The sequence below is a fragment of the Amblyomma americanum genome, chromosome 11 (assembly GCF_052857255.1).
Source record: "Amblyomma americanum isolate KBUSLIRL-KWMA chromosome 11, ASM5285725v1, whole genome shotgun sequence".
NCBI classification, from domain to species: Eukaryota; Metazoa; Arthropoda; class Arachnida; order Ixodida; family Ixodidae; genus Amblyomma; species Amblyomma americanum.
The window spans coordinates 105,688,780-105,716,176 of NC_135507.1; the positions used below are offsets into that span (position 1 = coordinate 105,688,780).

The 27,397-nt window shown below is 47.5% G+C and overlaps 1 protein-coding gene across 1 annotated transcript in view; it reads left to right on the forward strand.

The window, feature by feature from the left end:
* Window positions 1-27,397, forward strand: part of LOC144110270 (uncharacterized) — a 492,558-nt gene that overhangs the window by 321,467 nt on the left and 143,694 nt on the right. Inside the window, exon 11 of the mRNA XM_077643113.1 lies at window positions 21,970-22,034. Within this exon, the coding sequence (XP_077499239.1) occupies window positions 21,970-22,034 (65 nt within the window). The remainder of the gene's footprint in view (window positions 1-21,969; window positions 22,035-27,397) is intronic.

Below are 27,397 nucleotides of genomic sequence, written 5' to 3' on the forward strand. Positions count from 1 at the left end.
GTGAGCTTCTATAAATCGAAGAAAAGAGATAAACAGTGCTGTTTATGCACAAAGTTGTCATTTACGTAATTAAGATTCGAAGGCAACGAGCTGGTCAGTGGTTGACCGGTTAGCTCTAAATTCAGCTTGTTGCTAGTCAAGAAGACCGTTGATTTTAAGAAAATCCACAGGGCGACGATTTACCATTTCTTCAAAGAGTTTACATAAGCAGCTGGTTAGGGCAATTGGCAGATAACTGGCCGCAAGTGTGGCTTCTTTGCCTTGCTTTAATACCGGGATAATAATCTCTTCTTTCAAGGCTTTTGGAAGACGTCCAGCAGCCCATATCTTATTGAACAGGCACAGGATATTTTCAAAGGTTTCTTCATGCAAGTGCCTGAGCATTCCATATGTAACCCCTGTCGTGGCCTGCTGCTGTTGAGTTCCCACAAGTGCCTAAGGCAACTTTCAACTGTTGTAAAATAAATGGGCTATTGTATCATCCTACTGATGGCCTTTTAGTATTGTGAACAGGTTTGAGCTCCTAAGCTAGCTTGTATCTCAAGAAAGAATCTGTATATGTGCGGAGCTAAAAGTGTATTCGAAGTGTCCGCCTAGTGCATCTGCTTGGTGCTCCAATGTATCACCAGCAGTGCTAACAAGAGGAATTAGATGTCAACTATGCCCTTTAAACGCTTTTAGTCTACTGTACACTTTACGTGTATCTGTGTAAGAATTTACACAGGAGAGAAACGATTGCCAACTTTCCCGTTTGGATATACGGCGAGTACGCCTGCCATTTGCTTTAGCTGTCTTAAAGTTTATCAAGTTCTGAATCTCAGGATAATGGCGGAATTTTTACCATGCATTATTTTTGTCCTGACGAGTTTTTTTGCACTGCGCATTCCACCATGGTCTTCGTTTGTTTTCTGTTTTACCTGATGTCTGTGGGATGAATTTCTGTGCAGTGTCTATTATGTGCAGTGTGACCAGGGATTGAGATTCATCTATACCTAGTTCTGTAATGGAAGAACAGGGCAATGCTGGTAGTTCCCGGAACACCTTCCAATCAGCAATCTGTTCTTTAAACTAGGGTTATTTACCCTCGGGTTGATATTTTCTGAATATTCTAAAGAAATGGGAAAGTGATCACTTCCATACAGGTTTTCAATAACAGCCCACTGAGTAGCTGCGAGAGCAATGGAGAGCCATTAGCAAGGTCTATCGCTGTGTATGAGTTGTGTGTTAAATTAAAGTATGTTGGTTGGTTCTTTTCTATTAAATATGCATGAGCTAGCTGACCACAGACTTTTTTGATTAGCGCTCCTCGAGAATCTGTTCTGGTTCCTCCCCACAATGGGTGGTGAGCGTTAAAATCACCAACCAACAGAAATGGCTCGGGAAGCTGAACAATGAGTTTTTCGAGTTGATCAGTCGACAGCCGATGATCTTGTGGGATATATAGGGTACATATGGTTATTACTCTGCCAAAAGTTAGGACTCGTACTGCCACTGCTTCTAAATAAGTTGACAGTGAAAGACATTGCGAGGCAATTGAATGGATTGGACGGATGGATGGAAGGTAGGGGCATCTCCTTCGAAACGGGGCAGTGGTTGTTGCCACTGTACTCAGTTTTTTTCCTTTATTTTTGTTTACTCTGCTGTAAGTTGTTAATACAATAAACCTTTTTCTTTAAAAAAAAAGTCTTCCTACACTTTAAAACTTATGTCACCTTTCTGTTTTCGTACCACCAATCCTCCAATCGCTTTTTGCTAATTTCCACCGCAGATTTATTTACATGACTATTGTTATCCTAAACCCTAAGGCCTCAGGAAGAGTGACTGTGCCTGTATCGACATCGGGATGGATATCATCGCATTTTAGAATGAGGCGTTCTATAGTTTCTACAGATTTACCACACACAGCACATGTGTCTTCTTCGTTAAATCTTTTTCTGTAGCTGCGCGTTGTAAGACACCCTGACCTAGTTTCAAAGAGGAGGGCACTGCCTCTTGAGTTATCACAAAACGTTTCCTTCTTGATCTGCCTTTCCCAGCATCGATATAGTTCTATACTATGCTTCTTTTTCATTGAATCTATCCAATTTTTACCTTCGACGTTTTTAACCTGCACCACAATAGCAACGCCACCTGATGAGTGCACACTGCCTTGCCTGTCCTTCGGGTATACTGCGTACTTCTTTAGAAAGTTTGCGTTTGTTGTGTTTAGGTACGTTTCTTGTAGGCAAAGTATGCTTGGTTAATATTCCGCGAGTATTTCAAATATGTCATCCAGGTTCTCAAGTAGGCCTCGGCAGTTCCATTGGATAATGCTCTCTAAAGCCATCGTTCTTGGTGAGAAAGCGAAGATTAGTGGGAGTTATTTAGATGCCGCCGCCTTTATCATTCGGCTTGACTGGCGGATGCCTTTTCGGTTTAAGGCAGTCTAAAAGACTCCGCCTTTCTATGGGGGCCTCCCTCAGCGCCGTCCCGGTGTCATGTACATTTCTTCCGGTGGAGACGCGGAAGCAGACGTGGAGCTTTCAAGAGGCAGAGACTCCCTCTCATTTGTCTGTGTTTTCCCAGAAGTCTGCGAAAAGTTGACCTCTGGGACATAGAAGTCTGGTGCAGCCGGAGGCTGCTTGGTGACGGGCCGCAGTGGACGCCCATGAGCGATGCTGAATTGCGTGCCCACTGAGAGGAGACGCCGCCCGGCACCCCGGCGTGTTGCGTCAGCGTAAAATCTTTCGGAGAGAAGCGAGAGCTTCTTCCGGGCATCCGAGAATGTGATGTCTTCTGTTACTTTCAGGTGAATTACTTTTTTTCTCGTTTTGAAATTTCTGGCATATTCGCGAGTAGGCAGCATGTGTCCCGTGACTCTTTGGACACTCTAATTGAGCGGCACTGAAGTTGTCGGTTGGGTGCTCATGGGCACCGCACATCGCTCATGTGAGTTTTCCCCGGCACGTTTTTTGATCTGTGTCCGTACTTTTTTGGCAATTGAAACATCTCCTCGGGTTGGGGATGGTGTTGATGGCATTAATTCAAAAATTTTAAAAAATACAGTTCTAGTGGCAAGCAAAATTTTATTTCATATTTTTCAGCAATCATTAACTACAGGAATACTACCCTCAGACTGGAAGATAGCTAAAATAGTGCCAATTTTTAAATCTGGAAACAAAAACTCCGCTGAAAATTACCGTCCTATATCTCTCACGTGCATCTGCTGCAAAATGCTTGAACATATAATTTCATCGCATGTCTTTAGTCATCTTGAGCAGAATAACTTTTTTTACACTAATCAACACGGGTTTAGAGAGGGTCACTCCTGCGAAACACAGTTATTCGAGCTATCTACTGATTTGCATTTTAATATGAACAATAACCTTCATACTGACTGTATATTCCTTGATTTTGCCAAAGCGTTCGACCGCGTAGCTCACTGCCGCTTGATTTCGAAATTATCATCACTCCGTCTAGACTCGCTAACTTTAACATGGCTTCGTAACTTCCTCTCGCATCGCCAACAGTTCGTATTTGTTAATAATCTGTCCTCTAACCTTTCCCCAGTTAACTCCGGTGTACCGCAGGGCAGTGTGCTTGGTCCCTTATTATTCCTTATTTATATCAATGATTTACCTAATAATATAACTTCTAGTATGCGAATTTTCGCGGATGATTGCATTATATACCACCCTATTAGATCTACTAATGACCACCTGGCGCTCCAATCAGACCTCCTTACTATTAACGACTGGTGCAACTCATGGTTAATGACTCTTAATGTATCCAAGTGCAAAGTAATCTCTTTCACCCGTAAAAATAACAAATCTAGCTATACATACCGTATTCAAAATGATCTACTCTCTCACGTATCACATTACAAATACCTCGGCGTCAACTTTTCTTCAGATCTTTCATGGTCATACCATATCTCATCCATATGCGCCGTCGCCTCAAAGTCATTAGGATACTTACGCCGTAATCTCCGACATTCACCATCTAATATTCGAAAACTAGCATACCTCACTTTTGTTCGTCCACAACTTGAATTTGCTTCTCCCATTTGGTCTCCCTATCATAAGAACATGATCATCGCGTTAGAATCTATCCAAAACAGGGCAGCACGATTCATTTCACGAAACTTTAACTGCCGCTCAAGCGTCACTCAGATTAAAACAGATCTTTCTCTACAATCATTAAGCACGCGCCGTGACATCACTCTCCTCACACTATTTCACAAATATGCGCACTTCAATAGAACTACCTCATTTCAACTCGATGTCTCATCCCGCACGTCGAAAAGATTATATAATCAGTTTAGTTTCGCAAGAATATATGGTGACACATTGGCTTTTAACTCATCTGCATTACCACGAGCCATCAGATTATGGAAAGATCTGCCAGACAACATCGCTTCCGCGTCTAATCTAGAATCTTTCCATTCTAAACTCATCACATATTTCACTGAAACCGTCATTTAGCACACCTACGTTCAAGTCTATTATTGTTCTTTGCTTTGCTGCTACACTCGTGCCATTCGGATGTTTTCTTACTTATGTTTGCTTGCCATGTTTCCGTGTTTGCCTTAACCGCGCTTTGTTTCCACGTTCGGTGAGCACATTATCCTGTATTGTAGTGAATTATTTTGCGTCGCGTACGTTTCCTTTTCTTTCCTTTGGTTATTAATGCACTGTATTATATCTTTTTTTCGCCCCCCTTACACAATGCCCAATGGGCCTGTAAGGAATTTCAAATAAATAAATAAATATATGAACGAACTTTGCAGTAGATGTACTCTGCATTTACTGCGTTTGGAAGACAGGACCGTTCAAAAGTCAAGACGATGTGGGGTGTCACCACCTCTTCATCGTTCCGCCTTATGGTGATGCGACGAAGGGCAATGACACCTTGATCTCGGAAGCCTTCCAAGAGGTCAGCTTCTGTTTCTTGGATCAGATCACGTTCTGATATGACACCTTGCACAGTGTTTAGATTCCGGTGGGGAGTGATGGTCACCACGGGGTGAGCAAACTGCTTTTGCCTCAGAAGGATGTCAGAGTGGTCTTTCTGGGACACTTCGATAAGAAGGTCAGCAGATGAGAGTTTCTTTGCTCTGTACTTTTTCCCAATCAGTTTCTCAAGGGTTCGAGCGATAACGAAAACATACATCGCTGCAACGGGGTCATTATCGGTCAGGGAGTGTATCACTAAGAAGTGAGGAAAGTGGTCAATTTTAGGTCGGGTACTTGTAAATGCTTCATCGGTGCGGTTCCTTTTCAGGGCCCGATCAAATTTTTAGAACAGGTACTCATGCGCTCTGGATATACTGACGGTTCCTAAATGTCGCCAGTGGTCCGCCGTCTTATTCACAGGAAGGTCCCGGAGCCCCCCGAATGGTAAAAAGACGTGGAGCCCTTCGGCCGGGGCTGAACCATGGCCCCGACCGCCACCGTTCATAGTTTCTACCCTTCCCCTTACAACCTATCGCCACGGTGCGGATGACAGCTTCGGTATGGGGGCTAAGGGTCTGTGGTGGCGCCAAGCACCATCACCTTGAGACTCAAGGTGTCCTTGCTAGCCGCCCACCCCTTCTGCCACCCACTGCTACGCTTGCCTTCTCTTGGAATCTACTCCATTACCTTTAAGGACCAGCTGTTATATTCCCTTCCCATTTCGTTGTTGTTATCTTCATACAATGGCCTGCACATGCCCGTACAAGGGGATCAATGAGGAATGGGGTGCACAGAGAGTTTTCCATGAATTGTTTCATCATCGAAAATTAAAGGATTGCTGCGGAACAGAGAAGTTAAAGAACCACTGAAATAAAACGGGAAGTGCATAACGCACGCAGGACACTGTGGGATTTGCAGTTGTGTGAGTAAGATAACGTATAATAATAATAATAATAATAATAATAATAATAATAATAATAATAATAATAATAATAATAATAAATGTTAGCAAGGCAGCCGATTAGATTCCAGTAAGAAATGTTTAATGGGTAAAAACAGACCAATGGCTGTACAGAAGGGTGGAGGCGCCAAACGACAATATGATCTGGCTACTAAAACTACGGCCAAGTTGTTGCAATGGCTGCTCCAAAATCCGTCTTCTCGTCATGGTGAAGCGGCGACAAAACAACAAGAAATCGTCTATTCAATCGCGTTCACCACATAATACGCAGACGGGAGAAGGCACCAAACCACCAGACCCGTGCAAATAAAAAATTTAAGGGTGGGATCTGGCAGCGCAACCTTGTTAAAGAGCCCTCAAGCTGCCTTGAATTACATGACTTTCTGCTCCACTAATACCTCAGATGTAAGTAATCATCAAATCTTAAAAGAAATCCAGTTGTCATGCCTAATAAAATGCGTCTCAGAAACTTCGCTGCTGTTATGTACGCTGTAGCCGGTAGGATAGGTAGCACGGGGCCACTGAGGGATGCCTTTGCCAGGCTGTGAGCAACTTCATTGACTGTCACACTGCTGCGACCTGGTACCGATACGGCTCAAATGTGCAGGGAGTAATGATTGGAAGGTGTTTAAGGTTGGAGGATCCATAGTCGAAGCAAGGGGCGAGAACAAAGAAAAAGTCTGTAATGACAGCCACTCCAGAGAAAGATGGGTCTAGTTTGCGAAGAGAAAACACCACTGCTAGAAACTACCGCTTGGAAAATTGGACTGAAATCCTGAAGGCGCACAGAAAATACCAGTAGAGAAGAAAGCAATATATTCCAACCTCTGCCTTTTCATCACATTGGGAGGCGTCTGTTGCTACCGTTGTGCTGATAGGTAAGTTTTGTAAATGGTCTCCTGACAATCCATTGGAAATGCGGCGTGGTAAATGCTTAGGATTGTTAGGGAAAATTTCATCATAGAGAATTTCCACGAAAGACCCACTATCTTGTGTGCGAAAGATGTTAGACAGGAGTACATTTAAAGGTTGCAGCAAATTTTGTACCAGTACTACCTGCGGGGCATGAAATCCAAGAGGGCGGCTGGCAACAAAAATAAAGGACAAGGAGCGGTGGAAACTTCATTCATATATTTTTAATCAGACATTCATATATGCCGACGTTCAGCAGAGAACTTGGGACAAAGTGCTCCCATAAGTCACCTTCGCATACAATACGGCCGTACAGGAAACGACAAACATGCCGCCGTTCGTCTTGTTTACGGCCGCGACGTGACCACGATGCTGGACGCCATGTTACCGCGTGTAGAAGACATCGACCCGAATGCGCATCTTCACACCTTCCTGCACCTCGCTGAAGAGGCTCGTCAGCTGGCCAGAGTGCGGATTCTCGACCAACAATGCCGGGGCGCCCAATACTATAACCTCCGACGCCGTGACGCTCGGTACACTTCAGGAGACCGTGTGTGGGTCTGCTTTCCCATTCACCGACGCGGACTTAGCGGAAACCTCCTCTGCCGGTATTTTGGACCCTACAAAGTGATCAGACCAATTGGAGACCTCAACTATGAGGTCGTTCCTGACGGCTTTCAGAAGTCTCGGCGATCTCTGCACCCTGAGGTGGTACACGTTGTCCGTCTCATGCCTTACCACGAGCGGTGGCGGTAGAGCTGGACTTTCGAGCGCACTTCATGCTTCCCCTAGTGAACTTTTTTTAAAACACACAGGCTGCGCATCGGGACGATGCTCTTTATTTCCGGGGTGCCAGTGACACAGTGCATTCCGCATGTTCGCTTGGCGCTGACCTGAAGCACGCGCCGCCTCAAAAAGAGGACGAGGAAGTGACAGCGATCTCGAGCTGTGATCTGAAGACGTTCGTCGAAGACCGCCGCTGTTTCTTGTGATCAGTGATCTCCCGCATTCACGCATGACAATATGAGGCAGAGAAGCACGCGACTGCAGAACTCTTAACAGTCCTATGCTTGTGTACTCTTTCGCATTACATGCTGTGCCCAAGTCTATACCTGTTTTTTATATCGACTAGGATGTCAAGGACCTCCGTTTGTTCTCTCAACCCCTCTGCCCACTTCCGGTCTCTTGACGTTGGACTTGCCATTTTTCTTTCCGAAGCTCTTGCGTTGTCCTTAACACGAGCTGAACCCTTTCCATTCTCCAAGTTTCTGCCCATAGGTTAGTACCGCTAAGGTACAGCTGTTGTATGCTTTTCTTTTAAGGGATACTGGTAAACTGCTACTTGTCATCATAAAAAACCTGCCATATGAGCTCCACTTATTCTCCTAGTTATTTCACTCGTGTTTTTTATGTCTGATATGCCCAGTTTTTGAGCATGTGTATAATTTGTGCTTTGTAAACGGTATATTTTCCAAGCGCATGCAGCTCGTAAAGGTTACGGTGCTTTTCAAAGCCGGTGATAAAACCAACGTCTAACTACAGACCAGTATCCATGTTGCCTGTATTTTCAAAATGCCTAGAAAAACTAATAACACTGTGAATAACCGCTTTCTGCGAAAAACACAATATTATTATTCACTGCCAGTTCGGTTTCCGAAAGGGTCGCTCGACAGGGTTAGCTCTACCAACACGAAAGACACTAATAATACAAGCATTTGAGCAAAATTTAGTGACACTAGGCGTTTTCATTGATTTCTAAAAAGCCTTTCACACAATTAACTACACCACTCTGCTAACAAAACTTGAAATTTACGGTTTCAGGGGCCCAGTCCTTGGTTTAATCAAAAGCTATCTGTAGTTCAGTTGTCAGAGGATTTCAATAAATAACTATTTCCGATAACTTACCCACTCATTCTGGTGTACCTCAAAGAAGCATTCTTGGACCTTTTTATTTAATGTTTACGTTAACGGCATGATGAATATTGACACCATTGCCCGATTCATCATATACGCTGATGACACTAATCTGTTCTTTACATGTGGTTGTGCAAGGGACCTGTTGGCTCTAGGGAACGCTGCTTTAAGTGGACTTAATCGATGAGTTCATTGAATTCACTGTCTATAAATAAAAGCAAGACAAAGGCTGTACTTTTTCAACCTAAAAACAAAAATGTCCACATTGACGGCCATTTGCAAATGGGTTCCTCGATTATCAACTTTGTGCCATTCATTAAATTCCTCGGGGTCGTATTTCAAGAAAACTTACTTTGGAATATTTATACAGACTCAGTTCCTAACAAAATCGCTCGTATTGTGGGAATACTCACGAAACTTCGATTTTTTCTTGTCTTGAGCATCAAAAAAGTGCTTTATTACTCTCTCTGGCTGTCCCATCTGAATTACTGTAATTTAGTCTGGGCAAACACCACGATGTCGAACATCACAAAACTTCTTATATTGCAGAAGAAAGCAGTGCGCGCTATCTCCAATTCTTCACATGACGCTCATACGCAGCCTCTTTTCGGCGCCCTTAATTTACAACCGGTCACCTCCATATATCGTAGTATTTTACTCAAGCGTTTCACTACTGCGAAAAACAGAGCGCGAAATTTTTCGAGCATTTATCTCTATTGACATTGAATTCTAACATTTACAACACACGTCACAGAGAAACATGGTACGTTCCTAAAGCGCGCACTAACAATGGTCAACAAATGTTACTCCACGTACTGCCATCTTTGTTAAACTCATTAGAAACTCAATAGACACTTATCTCTCCTTTTGATGGGCTCATTGTGGATTCCTTTTTTTTTTGCTCTGGTATGCACTGACGCCATGAATGCTTAACCAATTTTCTCGGCTTGTAACTAACTTATTATTTATAGATGTGAATTTCAAGGCTGTATTATTTGTATCCTTTTATACTATTCGCTTTCTTTAATATAATACCTTGCAGAATTCTATCGTTTATTTTTTTACCCGTATGTATTTCTGATATACAATGTTCACTATTGCTTTTTTTCTCGTTTATCCAGTATGGTATATTTGTGTTCTCTTTATTGTGCACAGTGCCATTTCTGTAGGGGGTACAGACCCCGTCAAGCCGAATTCATTTGGCTTTTTGTCTGCACTCCTGTCATCTGTAATTGTATAGATGCAAATGAACTTGAATTGAATTGAATGATCCGCATCAGTGGTCGCTACCTATCCTAAAGAGATGTATACCCTCACCACTTCCAGAACCTCGCTATTAGTTGCGAACTGCTGTTCGCTTACGCGACCGTTGAACGTTGCTTTCGTTTTCTGCATGTTAATTTTTAGACCCAGCGTCCCGCTCTGCCTGCCTAACACAGTGGTCGTGTATTGCAGTTCAGCTGCTGAGTAAATTTTCTAGAAAGGCAATGCGATCACAGAATCGCAGATTACTTAGGTATTCTCCAATAACTCTTATCTCCATCCCCTCCCTGCCTGAGCACGTGGGACAAGAAAACCATCTACAAGCCTTAGTGCACTGAACCCTACAGATTACATTGGGAAAAACCGTAGCAACTGTACACGTGTTCGTATCAGAAAACTTCTCTAAAAAGGGTTCTTTGGATTTGTACAAGAAGATAGAAGCATCGCTAACGGCACTCAGGCCTGTTTTCCTAATTAAAAATTTAATTCGCGGAAATTTTATTGCTGAATTTATGGAGGACTATGATAGCTTTGCAGTTGTTCAACCATCTTCAACCATTTTCACATAAGACTCTTCTACACCGTTATTCCTCACCTTAATGACTTCTGAGGTTTCCATTGAGTCAAATGCTTTGTCGTAATAAATGAAGGATGTGTAGGGTTTGGTTACATTCTGGGCATTATTCTATCACCTGATTGATGGTGTGAATATTGCCGCGAATTTTTGCAGTGTTTGTTCCTTCTTCAAATCTGTCGCCACGCCACTTTATCGCTTTGTTTGCGACTCAACACGCGACTAGATTTATCTCGATTGATTGCAGCCAGGCAGAGATGATTCCACGTTCTTCCGGAATGTTCTAGTAAATTTGCACGCTTAATCTCGAGAAAGTCCGCTATTAGCTTTAAATTGAGCACGGCAGACAGCGGCGGGCATTCTCTTCGTCGACCGCCGAGCACGCTTCTTGCTACGTCGCCACCGAGTTATTCAGTCCATTGTGGGCGCAAGTTAGCCCAAATAAAGAGTTTTGTTTAGACACCATTTTCTCAGCCTTTCTGCTCCCTGGAGTGCAGTCACCATTTCGTGACATCTGGTGGAGGTGCTGGGCAGCCTTCCATGTGCTGGATGCCCCTTTTAAGTCGTGACGTCAGCCCTCTGCGCTTCGCACCTGAGGACGAGCCAGCAGCTCAGCATGCCAGCCGACGTCTCCAGGGAGAGGAGCCGGAGTTCAGGACTCTGACGGACCGCACCATACAGCGAAAGGACGCCGCTACAAGCACCACTACGTCGCCAAAGATGTCGACCCCGATGTTACTGCAGCAGCCGCGGGTGCTGCCAACTTTCAATGGATCCCTAGGCGAAGACCCCGAAGAATAGTTGGACCAATATCAGCGCGTGGCATCATTCAACAATTGGGATGATGCGGTGAAACTACGGCACGTCTTTTTCGCACTGGAGGGCTCAGCACGCACGTAGTATGAAAACCACGAGTCCTCCCTAACGACATGGGAGGTATTCAAGAAGGAACTCTTGAAGGTATTCACCAGTGTCGTGAGGAAAGAAAGCTGAACGACTCCTAGAGCCCAAGATCCAGCTTTCGAATGAGCCCGCTCGCGGTTACGTGGTAGAAATGAAGCGCCTCTTTCGCCGCGCCGCCCCTGGAATGAACGAGGGAAAGAAAGTTCAGTTTCTAATGCATGGTGTAAAGGAACAACTCTTTGGAAGCCTCGTCCGCCAGCCGCCAAAAACAGTCGAGGAATTCTTGAAAGAAGCCTGCGCGATCGAAAAGACTCTCGACGTCCGGACGTGGCAGTACAACCGCCCTTCCTCTGTCTGTGCTATGTGTCCGGACATGTCAACCATCACCACCAGCGACAACTTGCGGGAAGTGATCCGCGAAATCGTCCGCGAGGAGCTACGCCGATTACTGCCATCCTCCCCACAGCCGCAAGCAGCGACTCTCATGGGCGTGGTATGAGAAGTGCAACAGGCACTTGGCGCCGCGACGGCCACAGAACCCCAGGCCATGACCAACGCCGCTGCAGTACGAACTCCTCAGCCCCAACGACAACCCCTACGTCCTCTCCGACATGAATCACTTGTTACGCCGCCTCCCTGCCCCCGCCCGCCCAGCCTATGAGCGACGCTCAATGCCCAGGAAATGCGACGCCTGGAGGAATTCCGAGAACCGGCCGTTGTGCTTCCATTGCGGTGAGGCCGGCCATATTCTTCGTCACTGCACGTACTGACGTATCGGCCTTCGAGAATTTGCCATTGACGCCCCAAAAACGACCTCAGGAAATCGTAAAATACCTGCGTCGAGAGGAGTGCACGCCGAACCGCCTTTCGCGCTCACCATTACCGTCAACTTCGCGCTTTGCGTGACCACGCCGCAGCTACGCAGGCGCGGAACGAGGAAGGTCTCCCAGCCCCCGTAGGGGAAACTAAAGACAGCAACTTCTGGAGGTGAGGTTGCTCTTTAGCGAAACGCCGAAGATCCTCCACCGATCACGTCCCATGAGGACGCTGCACCGGCCGCGCCGCATGAAGACGCCACTCGCTGCACCGACGCCGCACAAAATGACAACCCCGACCACGACGTGACCTGCATTCAAAACGACGCCGCCACACAGAAAAGCTTCGACGACACGCCCCACCCGCGATTCGCCTAGGCGACGAAGCCGTGACCTGACGCCGAGGCCAAATTGCAATGAGAGAGCCAGGACATCCGACTTAGACGTGACTGTCGCCGGCCGGAAAGTTACGGCTCTTATTGACACAGGAGCCGATTGTTCGGTGATGAATGGAACATTCGTTGCGCAGATGACGAAAGTTATGACCGCTTGGGGCGGCCCACAAATTTGCACCGCAAGGGGCCACTTCTTTACGCCATCAGGGCGATGCACAGCGCGAGTGACTGTCAAAGGACATACTTAATCTGCGTCCTTTGTATGCTATCGCAATGCTCCCGCGAAGTGATCTTGGGCGTAGATTTCCTTAATGAGCGTCAGGCGATCATCGACCTGCGATCCAAGCTGATCACGCTTTTGACGGACGAGGCCATCCGTTCGATGAAAACTGAAAAATTACGTTGCCCTGAGTGTCGTGGAGGAAGAACTGAGCGTCCAACCTCGTACAAGCGTTATCTTGACCGTAGGCGCCACGAAAGCCATGAGCGCTGAAGCAATCATAGAGGGGCAGTTGCTTCTAGACCGAGGAATCAGCATCGCAAGAGGCATCGCATATTTCAGCAATGGCTAGGCCGAAGTACTGCTGACTAACTTCAGCGAAGAAGACCGGCATATTAGCAGGAGAACTGTGGTTGCTTTCTTCGACGAAATATCCGACGTACGAGACTCCTTCGCCCTCTTCGACACCTCCGCAGAAGATTCCCCTGTCCAATAGAACTCGCCCACTTTCGACATCAACCCACCCCTGCCCCGGAACAGACAAGACAAGATTCGCAATCTGCTTCGAAGCTACAGCGAGTGTTTTCCGTTATTGCTGAAGGTCCGACGAAAGCTGATTGTGAAGCATCGCATTATAACCGACCAGCACGCCCGATCTCTCCGTTAAAGCCCCTACCGTGCTACCGTGTGTCGCCGCGAGAACAAGCCATCCGGGCCCAAGTCGAAGAAATATTTCGCGACGATGTCATGCCTTAAAACAGCCCATGGGCGGCACCGGTTGTTCTAGTGAGAAAGAAAGACGACGCACTTCGATTCTGCGCTGATTACCGTCGCCTGAACAACATAACACAGAAAGACGTCTACCCCCTCCCCCGCGTCGACGATACACTGGGCCTGTTTTGTAGCGCCAAGTTTTTCTCATCGATGGACCTCGAGAGCGGCTACTGGCAAATTGAGGTCGATGAAAGAGATCGCGAGAAGACGGCATTCATCACTCCGGATTGGCTCTTCGAGTTCAAGGTGATGCCATTTGGTCTCCATTCCACACCAGCGACGTTTCAGAGAGTAATGGACACAGTACTGGCAGGCCTAAAATGGCAAATTTTTTTGGTATATTTAGTTGACGTCGTCGTCTTCGCCTCGAATTTCGAAGAGCACCTCAAAAGACTTTGAACAGTACTAGACGCCATGAAGTCGTCTGGCCTAACCATGAAAGTAGAGAAGTGCCACTTTGCCTACGAAGAGATACTGTTTCTAGGCCACATCGTTAGCAAGGAGGGAGGACGCCCGGACCCGCAGAAAACAGCTGCTATGGAACAGTTTCCACCGCCGGCCGATAAGAAAGCAGTGCGCAGATTCCTCGGACTGTGCGCATATTAGCGACGATTCGTGAAAAACTTTTCGCGAATCGCCGAGCCCCTGAGAAAACTGACGAAGGCAGACGTGCCATTTAAATGGGAAGCCCCGCAAGCAGAAGCTTTCAAACAACTTCAGCGTCGTTTACAGTTCCCACCGATCCTAGCGCATTTTGATGAAAACGCCGATACTGAAGTTCATACCGACGCACACAGCGTGGGCCTAGGCGCCGCCTCGTTCAAAGAAGCGACGGGCTGGAGAAGGTCATCAAATACGCTAGCCGTTCCCTTTCCAAGGCCGAGGCTAACTATTCGACGACTGAGAAGGAGTGCCTTGTCATCATCTGGGCTACCTCGAAATTCCGCCCCTACCTGTACGGACGGCCGTTCAAATTAGTCAGCGATCACCACGCGCTGTGTTGGCTTGCCGGTTTGAAGGACTCCTCTGGCTGCGTCGCTCAATGGAGTCTGCGCCTCCTGAAGTTTGACGTCCGCGTCGTTTACAAGTCCGGATGCAAACACTCTGAATCCGATTGCCTCTCACGAGCCCCTGTAGATGCGCCGCCGCCGGACGATGATGCGGACGCCTTCCTGGGACCCATCAGCTCCAGCTCTTTTGCCAGCAGCAACGCTCGGAGCCCAACCTAAAACGCCTGATCGAGTACTTGGAAGGCAAAGTTTCTTCACCGTCCGCCTCATTAAAGCGAGGACTTTCTTCCTTCTGTGCACAGAGAGATGCCATCATGAAGAACTTCGCTGCGAACGAAACAGCCCACCTCCTTGTTGCACCTGCTTGTCTCCGCGAAGTTCTACAGGCTTCACACGACGAGCCGACAGCTGGACATCTCGGGTTTACTCGCACCCTCCGCCGCATTCAAGACAAGTATTACTGGCCCCGACTGTTTGACGATCTCGCACATTTTGTGAAAACCTTCCGAGATTGTCAGCGACGAAAGACCCCGCCCACCCGACCAGCAGGATTCCTGAACCCCTCTTAAACCTTCTCAAGGCCCTTTCAGCAGATCGGCGTGGACTTGCTTGGTCTTTTCCCAAAGTCAACGTCTGGAAATAAGTGGATCATCATAGCGACCGACTACCTGACCCGCTACGCCGAGGCAAAAGCCCTACCGAACGGAACAGCAGCAGAAGAGCCAAATTTTTCGTGAAGTGCATTCTTCTGCGACACGGCGCTCCCGATGTGCTTATCACGAACAGAGGAACAACAATCACGCCGGAACTAACGCAAGCCATCCTGCGTTACGGCCAAACAAGCCACCGGAGGACAACTGCATACCATCCGCAGACCAACGGGCTGACCGAGCGCCTGAACAAAACCATCACCGATATGCTCCGACCTTCTGCCGCTTTGCACTTAAGCATATCCTCAAAGCGCGGCTGAAGAGAGGTGAAGCCCGATAGGATGGGATGGTTTAGCTGCATTCCGGTGTGAGTGGGCTTCCAGAGAATGGACTCCACGAGGACGTCGACTTCTTCCTGTAAGGTGAACTGCACACTTTGCTGGAACGTGTTGCGGTGTGCAAGGAACGTTTGCACCTCTTGCCGGTAGCTGATGCTGAAGCACTTACCGACATAACGTACGAAAACTGCAGGGAGGGGGTTGTGTGAGGAAAGGGCTGCCGATTCTAACTAGGCCATGTTAATACATACAGCAGAAATGGAGGTACGCATGGCTATTCAAAAAGTATTTCTGTAGAAAGTATTTTTTAAGGTTAAGTACGTATTGTAGAGGCAGATTTTCAGGAGACGGCAGAGGTCGTCGGCGAAAGGAAAGCTTACAAAACGAATTTTTTTGTACACCAAACAATATTTAGACACGAATAGTACATAAGGTAATCGCGTAACCACAGGAGCAAAAACAAATGGTGAAAGCAGTCACCAATTTGGACAGAAAGAGAAAGGTACCGAACAGGCCAGAACAGGCCAGGATAGCAAACGAGTGTGTTGCTGCGAGCTAGTTGATATAACATTGCTTAAAAGGGAACAGCGCAAACACAGGACTAAGAGAGAAACGTACAACACAGGCGCTCACTTACAACTGATGTTTATTCGAAAGGTGCACACACATATTAAGTAGTCTCCAGGAAAGCTGTCAGCTGAGTCAACGTCAGGGGTGGTGTAAAAGGCCGGATAAAATTGATAAAATCTTGAAAGCTATGAAAGTTTTAAAAAGGAATGACGCCTGTGGGAAGGGTGGCATGAGAGAATGAAAACAAAAAAGTGCAGATGAAGGATGGATAATGGGCATATGCGGTCGGGTAAAAAAGGAACGTGGCGAGAACTTTATGCAATACAGTTAAGAAGTTAAAAAATGATACAAAATCACTTGTCTGGATGGGCAGTCTCCTTTGACAATAGGTTGATGGATGGACTGGTGACACACGTGCCGCCCCTGTTTTAAATCAGGTAAGCTTCATGTGTCTCACGTGTGCGCTTTCCGTGGTATCTTTTCAAAATCTTTCTCTTGTCCAGCGCAGGCACGCAAGAGCATTTTTTTTTGCAGTGAATGGGCAAGTTGCTGCCTGTGCCAGCTTTGAGTTAATTCAAATGTTCCGTCAGACGCCCGTTGATGCATCTTGCTGTTTGTCGAATATAGGACGCACCACACGATAGCGATATCTCGTACACTGCCGAAGTCACACATGGTTCTAAATATGGCGTCCTGTGCTTAATCTTACACGCGCTTTTCGGCGGATATTCTTGGTTAACTCTTCTGCATAGGCCTCCTAGTTTGTTGGGCGCCGAGAAAGCCATGCGCATTCCGTGCTTCCCTGCAACAGCAGCCCGGATCGATCAACAACAGCGGTATTCCCTATGTACACGAAGCAAGCCACAGAGTCAAGAAAATAGCCGGGAAGCACGGAATGCGCATGGCTTTTAATGAGCCCTTAATAACAAGTCTTGTAACCTGTGCCCCCAATCAGCTCTCAAGCATCTATGCCGTTTGCCTCCGAAGAGAACGGTCAAGTACGGCCCGTGCCCGACATATCACCGTCCATAACTGTCGATAATACGTGATATAACCCAAAATGGTAGTTTTCATTAGCCGGCAAACAGGATATTCAACACTAAAATTTTAAGATTATATTTCAGAGCCATGTCGAATCTATTTTACGCTTAAGCCGATCCAGTGGCGGCGACCAGGCCGCCGAGCCTACTAAGGCGTAGATATGCTCCACCGCAATACACGGGAAAGTGCAACCGCAAAGCGGGAAACAAATGATCCGCTTCCGGGTCGACGTTGGTTGTCGAGAGCTAGGCCCAGACCGCAGCTTTGTCTTCTCGTGAAAGTTCGCGTACATAGAGTCTGAACACTCGGGAGTTCGAGGATAGCCTCCGCTCAGCCGCTGCCGCTGCATTCAGAACGAGAAGCTGATGCAGGGGCCGGAATCTCGCGAGACTGGTTTCAGCTCGCGCGATTGGCCAGTGCGCCGGCCGCATGCCGGCAGCCGGCGCGAACCGAAGCCCAAGCGAGAACCCGGCCCCTGGAAGATCTCAACTTAAACGCACACACCACATTAAAACGCATTGCAAAGATTTCAAATAGCCTTTAGAGACAATCGTGAACGTGAGGAAAATTAAGGGCTCCGCGGTTGCGGTAGCTAGGCAGCGGCACTATTTAGAAGCTAGCACAATGGAACTAAGCACACTACGCTTGCCTCTACAGCGGCGGCAAGGGAATCGCGCGTCACCGCTGGTCCTGGTCCTTTCAATTGCATGTAAAAGTCGCACCTTCACTATGAACAGTTTAAGGGGCATAGGCAGCTTGAAGCCGCAAGGTGAAAGATAAAAGTTATCCACGACTCGGGCTTTCCCGCCATTTTGTGAGATGCCAGCTCTGTGCCCATTTCGCTGCAGTAATCCACCTCCATCGCATGCAAAATCAACAATGCAGTTGAGACCACCTCAGGTGATACAAAGCGAAACATACTGTCTCTATCAGGCGGCAGAGAATGCTTTTTTCACTCACCTTTTTAAATAAAGCGAACCAATTGACGCAGGAAGAAATCCACCGCTCTTCATTCGGCAGCCACCTTGCGAAGTGCAGCTCCGCATCAGAAGCAGCACCACTAAGCACTAGTTGTACGAGAAATGTAGCGCTACGCTCCAGTTTACTACACTCTGGGCTTTAAAAAATAAACAGCAAGGTTTTCAGGTGCATTATTCGCTGCTTATTCCTTACTCGAAATGCACGTGAATACAGCGTGGCGGTCACAAACAGAAAACGCCAGTTGTTTTGCTTGATCATGTTTCTGTTATTTCCAGTAACAAATTTTATCTGCGCTGCAACAATGAATTTCAGGAAAAAACGCCTGTAATTTTACACACCTTTATAGCTTGAATCTTCGCTTTGACGTGGCGTATCAGTACAGTGTACTGGGATTGTATTTGTTCATCGCCGATTCCAGTTCTTCATAGAAGCTTGCAACTATCTGGTCATGGTTATCACGGATGGATGCAGGCCCTACACCCGCCACTTCCTCGAACAGGCTAGCCTCACTAGATGAGGTTCTAGCGTTGCCAGGTTCAGATTCCAGTGGCGGCCTGTCCGGTACCAAAGAGTCTTGGCACTCTACGCTGATTCACAGGTCTGAGACCAGGGTGGCCAAATCCTGTTCTTGTGAAAGAGTGCGTTGTCGGTTCTGGTCACCGAGATCAGGCTGCACCGCAGGCCTGGTTATGTAATTCCATCAACACGCGAACTTTTTTTTTACTAACCCGATAGGAAAGTTGCGCGGCACTGGGAATCGAAGCCAGGTCCTCTTGAACGCGAGGCGGGTGCTGGGCCTTTAAGCCAGCGCTTCCTGTGCTGCAACAGTTTTACTGATGATTAATCCAGTGGAGAGTGCAGCTGCGACTGAAATACGTAGCGTCTTCGAACTTGAAAAAAAGTCACAAAGGACAAGGGACAAGAGAAAAAGTGTTCCCAAGGGACAAGAGAAGGAGTGTTTTGTTTTCTCTCTGGTTTGTGTTTGGTGTTCTTAGTATTTAAGATATCTTTGACGTGAATAAAAATCTAGTTGCGAGTCAGCGCTTGTGTCCATTCTTCGTTGTGTTCCGTTGTTTTATTCTGCTGCTGAAATATGAATCAGTACCAAATCGCCCAGTTCGCAGCCTTAATGAGTGTTCACGCCACGACGACTGGCCTATCAACTGATATTTATTAGAAATAACATAGTCCCAGCAAGGCCAGCAGAGCATGCGCAACAGCAGCATAACAAATCAAAGCGCATAGGACACACCAGATCTAACATCTACCGTGACCGACCTAAAAAAGCGAATTCTTCAGTAAGCGCCCCGAGGTTGTGCTAATGCAATCATGGCCTGACAAACTGATATGGTATGCTTCCAAGATATCTCGCTCTTGTTTAGCCTTGCCTCTACCAAGAATCATTACGTTGCTGAACAGTGGATAACACCCACATTCATTGCTATGGCGAGGCAAGTTGGCACCGTCATCAGACCCCAGGGAGGAGTGGTGCTCACGCAGCCGGTCATTAATACACCGACCGGTTTGGCCTAGGTATACTCTCTCGCATGTGAGGGGGAACTTGTACACCACCTGAGCGACACACGCCATGAAACGGTTCTCGTGCTGCGTTGTGCAAACGTGGTTCCTTTCCCTGCCTCGAGAAATGCGCGATCACAGACCCGAAAGCTTGCTAGGAGCAGAAAACTAAACATTTTGACAGATTTGTCTGTCTGGTTGGATTTGAAGACATAATTAACTGCACGTCTCCAACGAAAAAAATTAATTTTAACCCAACGTTTCGAAGCCGACTCGGCTCCTTCATCAGGGGTGACTGAGGGTAGTATAGCTAGCGTCTTTTAAGTATGGAGGGGAGGAGGGTGTCAAAGGAACGACAGCTGTGATGCGAAAGGCGTGGGGGAGGGGAGAGGGAGTATTCAACCTCCCTCCCCCCACGTTTTGTTTGGAGATGTGCAGTTTTTTTAAGGAGCAGGAAACACCACTCTCACTCCCTACTTGGTCGCAACTTTTTTTATTCTATTGCTCTTTATGCACGTACGGCATGACCTCTAGTTTCTTGCGTTCAGTTGCCCCAAAATCAGCCCGCTTCGTACGTTGTTTCTTAAGCTTCTGAAGCAGCGATTCAGCCACTGCTTCCAAAAGGGGCTTAGCCTGCCGCCGCGGTGGCTGAGTGGTTATCGCGCTCGGTTGCTGGCCCGAAAGACGCGGGTTCGGTCCCGGCCGCGGCGTTCTAATTTCGATGGAGGTGAAATTCTAGAGGCACGTGTGCTGTGCGATGTCAGTGCACGTTAAAAAACCCTGGTGGTAGAAATTTCTGGAGCCCTTCACTACGGCGTCTCTCATAGCCTGAGTCGCTTTGGGACGTTAAATCATAAACCCCATAAACCAAACCAAAAGGGGCTTATCGAACCCCGTGGCTTCCAAACGTTGGGATTGATTGTCAAGGCTACTTTTGATAGCGTGGTGACAGCTTTTTTCAAGTGGATTGCGGAAACAATTCATCGCAATCCCTCTCTTTACTATCTTAAGAGTGTGCAGTACCGACAGGTAACAGAGCTTTCTTGCTTCTAGGCAAATACATCCAGCATCATTCTATCAGCTTGCTAGGACTGCAAGTAGCATGTTTCGACGATGGTCATTTATGCTGGATGTGTTTGCCCAGAAGCAATAAAGCTCTGTTACCTTTCGGTTCGGCACACTCTAAGACAGTAAAGAGGGGGATTGCGATTAGTTGTTTCCGCAATGCACTTGAAAAAAGCTATCACCACGCTATGAAAAGTGGCCTTGACAATCAATTCCAACGTTTGGAAACTACAGGGTTCCCTAAGCCCTTTTGAAAGCAGTGGCTGAATCGCTGCTTCACAAGCTTAAGAGAGAAAGTACGAAGCGGGCTGATGTTGGGGCAACTGAACGCAAGAAACTTCAGGTGATGCCGTTCGTGCACAAAGTGAGCCACAGCATCAAAAAAGTTGCGGCCAAGCAGGGAGTGAGTGTCGTGTTTTCTGCTCCTTGCAAGCTTTCGGGTTCGTGCTGGCGCATTTCTCCAGGCAGGGAAAGGAACCACGTATGCACAACGCAGCACGATAACCGTTTCACGACTTGTGTCGCACAGGTAGTGTACAAGTTCCCCCTCACTTGAGAGAGAGTATACATAGGCCAAACCGGTCGGTGAATTAATGACCGGCTCCGTGAGCACCACTCCTCCCTGGGGTCTGATGACGGTGCCAACTTGCCTCGCCATTGCAATAAAGGTGGGTGTTATCTACTGTTCAGCAACGTAGTGATTCTTGGTAGAGGCAAGAGAAAACAAGAGCGAGATATCTTGGAAGCATACCATTTCAGTTTTTAAGCCCATGGTTGCATTAGAACAACCTCGGTGTGCTTACTAGAGAAAAAATCGCTTTTTTAGGTCGGTCACGGCAGATGTGATATCTGGTGTGTCGTATGCGCTGTGATTTGTGATGCTGCTGTTGCGCATGCTTTGCTGGGACTATGTTATTTTTTATAAATCTGAGTTGGTAGTTTCCTTCTCTTTTCTGTTGTCTTTTGTGACTTTTTTTTTCAAATTACAATGTACCAGCTGGCCTGCATTTCAACCCTTCAGCGTCTTCGAGTCTATCAAAAAAGAAATGCGAAGAGCCACTGTTGTTGATCAAGGCTCTCAAGCGCTGGAGCAACACCACAGCATCCTGTTTAATTTCACCATGCCTGCAGGACCCGTGGCTGGTATGAAGAGGAAGAAGCGGCGGCATCGACGAAGGCGATACCGGAAGCTTCAGGTGAGCGTATACCCTAAGGGGTCATCTTCCGACTCATAGCAGTAGCGGAAAATAATGCAGCAGAGGTTCATAGATGCCCAAAGCTATTCAGGCTGAGAGACCCTCTGGTTAGTTTCGGCCACAGCCCGTAGACATCTAGCAATTCGCCTTCATCGAAATGCGACCGCCGAGGTCGGGATCGAACCCGCGTCTTTCGGGTGTGCAGCCGAGCACTGTGACCACTATTTAGTGCACTGTATGTTCTGGATAATTAAAACGTAGTCCACAGCAACGTTCCGTCAAAGTGATACCATCTCCACAGTCAGCTGTTACTACAGGTGTAGCATTTGACAATGCAGCATCGATGCGGATGTTACACCACTGAAAGCTGAGTAAATTCGAGTGGACGTAGGTGAATGTTTTATTTTGATTCTTTGGACGTAAACATTATCACATTGTAAGATAACGCAAGTCGCATGATATTGTCATGATTAGGTAGAACCCCGAGGAGGGCTTAAAACAGAAACGGTTTACTGGTCAACCAGAAAGAGCCCTGTGTGTTTCAGCTTCTTTCTCTTCCAGCCACGCGGTTGTAGACCCAGTCGTGATCTTTGGCGTCTTTTTGTATGCGGCATTTGCCCCCCTCCTCAGGAAGCATCGTGTCGAAGGTAACAAAAGGAAGTAGGAGGTCAAGATTGGTCCGAGAAGTACGGCTTCATACGTACCACATGGACGACTTGTTGCTGGCGTCGCTTGGATGTCGATAACCCGTCGGGCACCACTTCGTACGTTACGTCGGTTAAACGTCTCAGCACAACATCGGGCCCGAAATAGCGCCGTAATAGTTTTTCGGCGAGTCCACGGCGGCGAATAGGCTTCCATACCTACACCTTGTCTGTGAAGAAGATTGTAGCATCGTGCATCATACTCCTGCTGAATTTTGATGCGCACACGCGCAAGTTTGCGAGCGTCCTCTGCGCGCTGTGCGAAATCCGCGGCGTCCTGACGGACATGATCGCCATCGGCAATCGGAAGCAACATGGCATCCAGGATAGTCTTCACGGTCGCCCACGAAGAAGGCTGCAAGGCGTGATGCGAGTGGTGTCTAGTCGTGCCGTATTGTAGGCGAACGTGACGTAGGGAAGAATTTCGTCATAATTCTTGTGGTTCACGCCGATGTACACACAGAGCATATGTGCGATGGTCTTGTTGAGGCGTTCCGTCAATTTATTGGCTTGAGGGTGATAGGCCGTCGTTTTACGATGACTGGGACCGCTGAGGCGGAGAATGGTTTCCAAAGAGCTCGGTCGTAAACGCAGTTCCTTGGTCATTTATATTGAGTGTCGGAGCGCCACGCCTGAGGACGATGTTCTCAAGGGAAAACCGAGCTGCTTCGGCGGCGGTACCCCTGGTCAGAGCCTTTGTCTCCGCGTAGCGGGTTAGATAATCGGTGGCGACAATTATTCATTTATTCCCTGCAGTTGACGTCGGAAATGGTCCCAGGAGGTCCATGCCATTTTGCTTGAAAAGTTTCTTTGTCACTTGAAGAAGGTGGAGTAGGCCGGCTGGTTTTTCAAGGGGTTATTTACGGCGTTGGCAGTCTACGCACGGTCGTACATAGTGCTTCACCGTACTCTAGCCAACGTGTGGGTGTAGCCTAGGTGGCCAGCGTTTGGCTCGTCGTGGCAGGCTTGCAAGACTTCCCTGCGGAAAGCTGTGGGGATGACGAGTATGTGACTGTTCCCCCCAGGACGGAACTTCTTCGTTTAAATTAAGTCGTTGCGAAGAAAGAACGAAGAGAGGCTGCGTGCGAAAAAAAATTTAGGGATAACCGTAGTTCGCTTCTCTACGAAATCAGTAAGATAGAGCAATTCCTGGTTCTTTCTGCTGTTGGGAAAGAGTTGCGTCATCTATGTTTATTTAAAAAGGCAATGTCTTCAACGGTCATGGTGGAAGGTTCGACCGGTGCTCGCCAAAGGCAGTCAGCATCCGCGTGCTTCTTTCCGGATTTTTTAAATAACCGCTATGTCCAACTCTTCTAACCGAAGGCTCCAACGCACCAGTCTCCCCGAAGGGTACTTTAATTTCGTCAGCTAAGGGAGAGAGTGATGGTCGCTAACGACTGGGAAGGGGCGAGCGTACAAGTAAGGGCGGAACTTCATAGCCGCCCATACATATGAAAGGCATTCCTTTTCAGTTGCCAAGTAGTTCGCTTCTGCTTTAGACAGAGACCTGCTGGTATTACCAATCACTTTTTCCTCACCATCCTGGCGCTGCACCAATATTGCTCCACATTTATCGCATCGGTATGAACCAGGGCAGGGGCGTCGTCATCAAAGTGGGACAGGACAGGTGGCGTCTGTAGACGTCCCCGGAATTCATTAAAATCTTCGTGCTCTTCTTCACCCCCGCGAAAGACAACGTTAATTGTCGCGTGTCAGTGACCTTAAAGGCCAGGCAATTCGAGAGAAGCCAGCAATAAATCGAAGGTAATAGGCGCAAAACCACAGGAAGCGCCGCAACGTCTTTTGTCCTTAGGTGTTGGGAACTTGGCGACAGCGTAGAGCTTTTCGGGATCAGGCCGGACACCTTCTGGGCTAACGACGTGTCCTAAGAATTGCGGCTCCTCGTAACCGAAGTTCCACTTCTTGGGTTTTATTGTGAGGCCAGAAGATCGTATGGCCTGAAAGACAACTAGCAAACGGCGTAGATGCTCCTCAAAGGTGGCCGAAACACGATCACGTCATCAAGATACACCAGGCATGTTTTCAACTTGAGTCCCGAGAACAGTGTCCATCAGCCTCTGAAATGTTGCTCGTGCCGAGCATACATCGAATCGAAGAACCTTGAACTCATGCAAACCGTTGGAAGTGACGAATGCTGTCTTCTCCCGATCCCTCTCATCTACTTCAGTTTGCCAATATCCACTTTTCAAATCCATTGATGAGAAGTAACGTGCATTTCGTAGCCGCCCAAGAGAATTACCGATGCGAGGGAGAGGGTACCCATCTTCTTTGGTCATTTGGTTGAGCTTGCGGTAGTCAATGCAAAATCGTAAGCTGCCGTCCTTTTTTAACAAGCACCACGGTGGAAGGCCATGGAGTGTGACGGCTGGAAAACGTCTTCTCAAACATATCGGCCACCTGACGCTGAATGGCTTCGTGTTCTTTCTGAGCCACACGGTAAGGATTTCGTCGAATCGGGCGAATCGCGTAATCCGTGGCAATTCAATGTTTGGTCAAAGGCGTTTGGCCGATCCGCGATTCTGAAGCAAAAGAGTCTCGAAAGTGATCTATGAGATCCATAGGCGTTCCCTTTCTGAAGACGGCAAATTTGGGTTCACGTCGACGATGGTTGCGGGCGGCTTGCTCACTGATCCTTCCTGTTGCAGCACAAAACAGTCCTGCACACTTGGGAGGCGGTCGTAAAGGGCCACAGTTCTGCCTTTCGGAATTTGCTGACGCTCGTCTCTGAATTTTGTCAGTAGCAATTCGGTGTGCCCATTGGTCAAACTGACTAGCCCTCGAGCTATAAAAACACCTCGGCTGAGTATCAGGGTGACTGCCCGTTCGACGACGTCATCGCCGGTTTGCGCCACGTCGCACTTCACTTCGCGGAGTTAATGTCACCGTCTCATTGGCGACGCGTAAGGGCATCAGTGGTACTGCCGCATAACCAAGGTTTCCATGATTATTGGTGAACGCAACGACGTTGTCCCGAAAGCTTATTACAGCCCCATGAAGGCGCAGACAGTCCATGCCCAAGATGGGATCAAACCCAGCACCCCCACCAGTGTCACGATTTGGCAGAACCCGGAGGAGGGTTTAAAGATAAGTACGGTTTACTAGTCAAGCAGAAAGAGACTTCCGCGTTTCAGCTTCTTTCTCTTCCAGCCTCGCGCTCGTGGAGCCAGCCGTCATCTTTGGCGTCTTCTTGTATGTGGCAATATGAATAATTATTATGGCGCCGCCATGCTGCCCCGTGTCGCGGTTCGTGTATCGAAGAAAGCACGGGGCAGGCAACCATCCAAGCCATAAGCGAATTACAAAAGAAGACGGCGCGATAAACGAAGACAAAGGAGCCGCACAAAAGAACAGGACCGGCGCCTTTTTCCTTTGTTTTTCAGTATATAGAAATATGAAAGTGCGGCTTTTTAGGAAGACTGCGATCGACACTCGTCTTCACATAGGCAACACTCGTCGCTTGCGATCCTGTCTTTGGCTTGGTTTGGGGCATGGCTAGCAACTCTTCTAACCATGGAAAAAAGTTCTTTACGCTGAGCAGGAGGTGTGAGGCTGAACTTGGGTCCTTTTTCCAAATTCAGCTCGAATTCCTCAGACAGATCTGCACCTCCGAGCACGTTGACCCGTCGGGGGCTTTCAGCAGAAGGCCCCTTTGAACGACCAATCAGGATCGACAGCAAACGTTTCCAAAGACTGTCGGTAGAGTTTGCTGCCGACGGCTTCAACACCTCAAAACGTCTTTAAAGGAATAAACTTGCGCAAAGGGATTTGAAGAAGAAAGAGACGAGAGGACAGGACAGAGCGGCGCAAACCTCCAACTGTTTTCATTTCTGAGACAACCGCTGCCTATATACCAATGTGAAATCAGTTATCACAGGCATGACAAGAAACACGCGCGCACTCAACCGGCAAAATACCACTGATATAAGTTAAGAGGAAAATCACCCATGCCTAATCTTATCGATCAAACCAAACCAAAGATGAATCCGCTGCACCAGAACGGCTGCAGAAGAGAAAAAGCGAGGCCAAGCCTACGAACACATACACGCACATGCGAGACTGCGCGCGCAGATAGCTGAACACATTCTCACAAAGACACACGCTCTCACGCCCAGACATGCACAAGTAAAAACGTGTCTCATGGCAAGGCCAGGTCATATCAAACCCATAACAAAGAAAAAAAAATGCAAATAAAGCCGACAAAAACCCAGAAGGCTACTCAGATGAAATGGTTTTCCTAGTTAAAGCTATAAGCAATAACATTCAGATCTTAAACAGGTAATGCGGCAAGTCACAATGTCCTTCTAAAAAGGCTATTTCTTTCACTATTAGAAAGGCCTCTATTATTTCCCCCTGCACTTTGGTTTTGGCACGTTAAGGAATAGTTGTGCCCGCGTACATAGGTTTGCATTTGTGAGATACTGTATGGTAATACAGGTTGCCACTCTTGCAGTTTTCCACATTCCGCCTGTGTTCATTGATCCGATCATTGACACATATGCCCGTCTGTCAAATGTATGTGCACCCACAGTAAGCGGCAGGCTGTACACCACATTGGTGCAGCACTAGATGAACGTGGTTCCGTGCTTCTTTTCACATTCGCCACGTTTCATGATTAGCACTGTGCAGATGCTTGAGTAC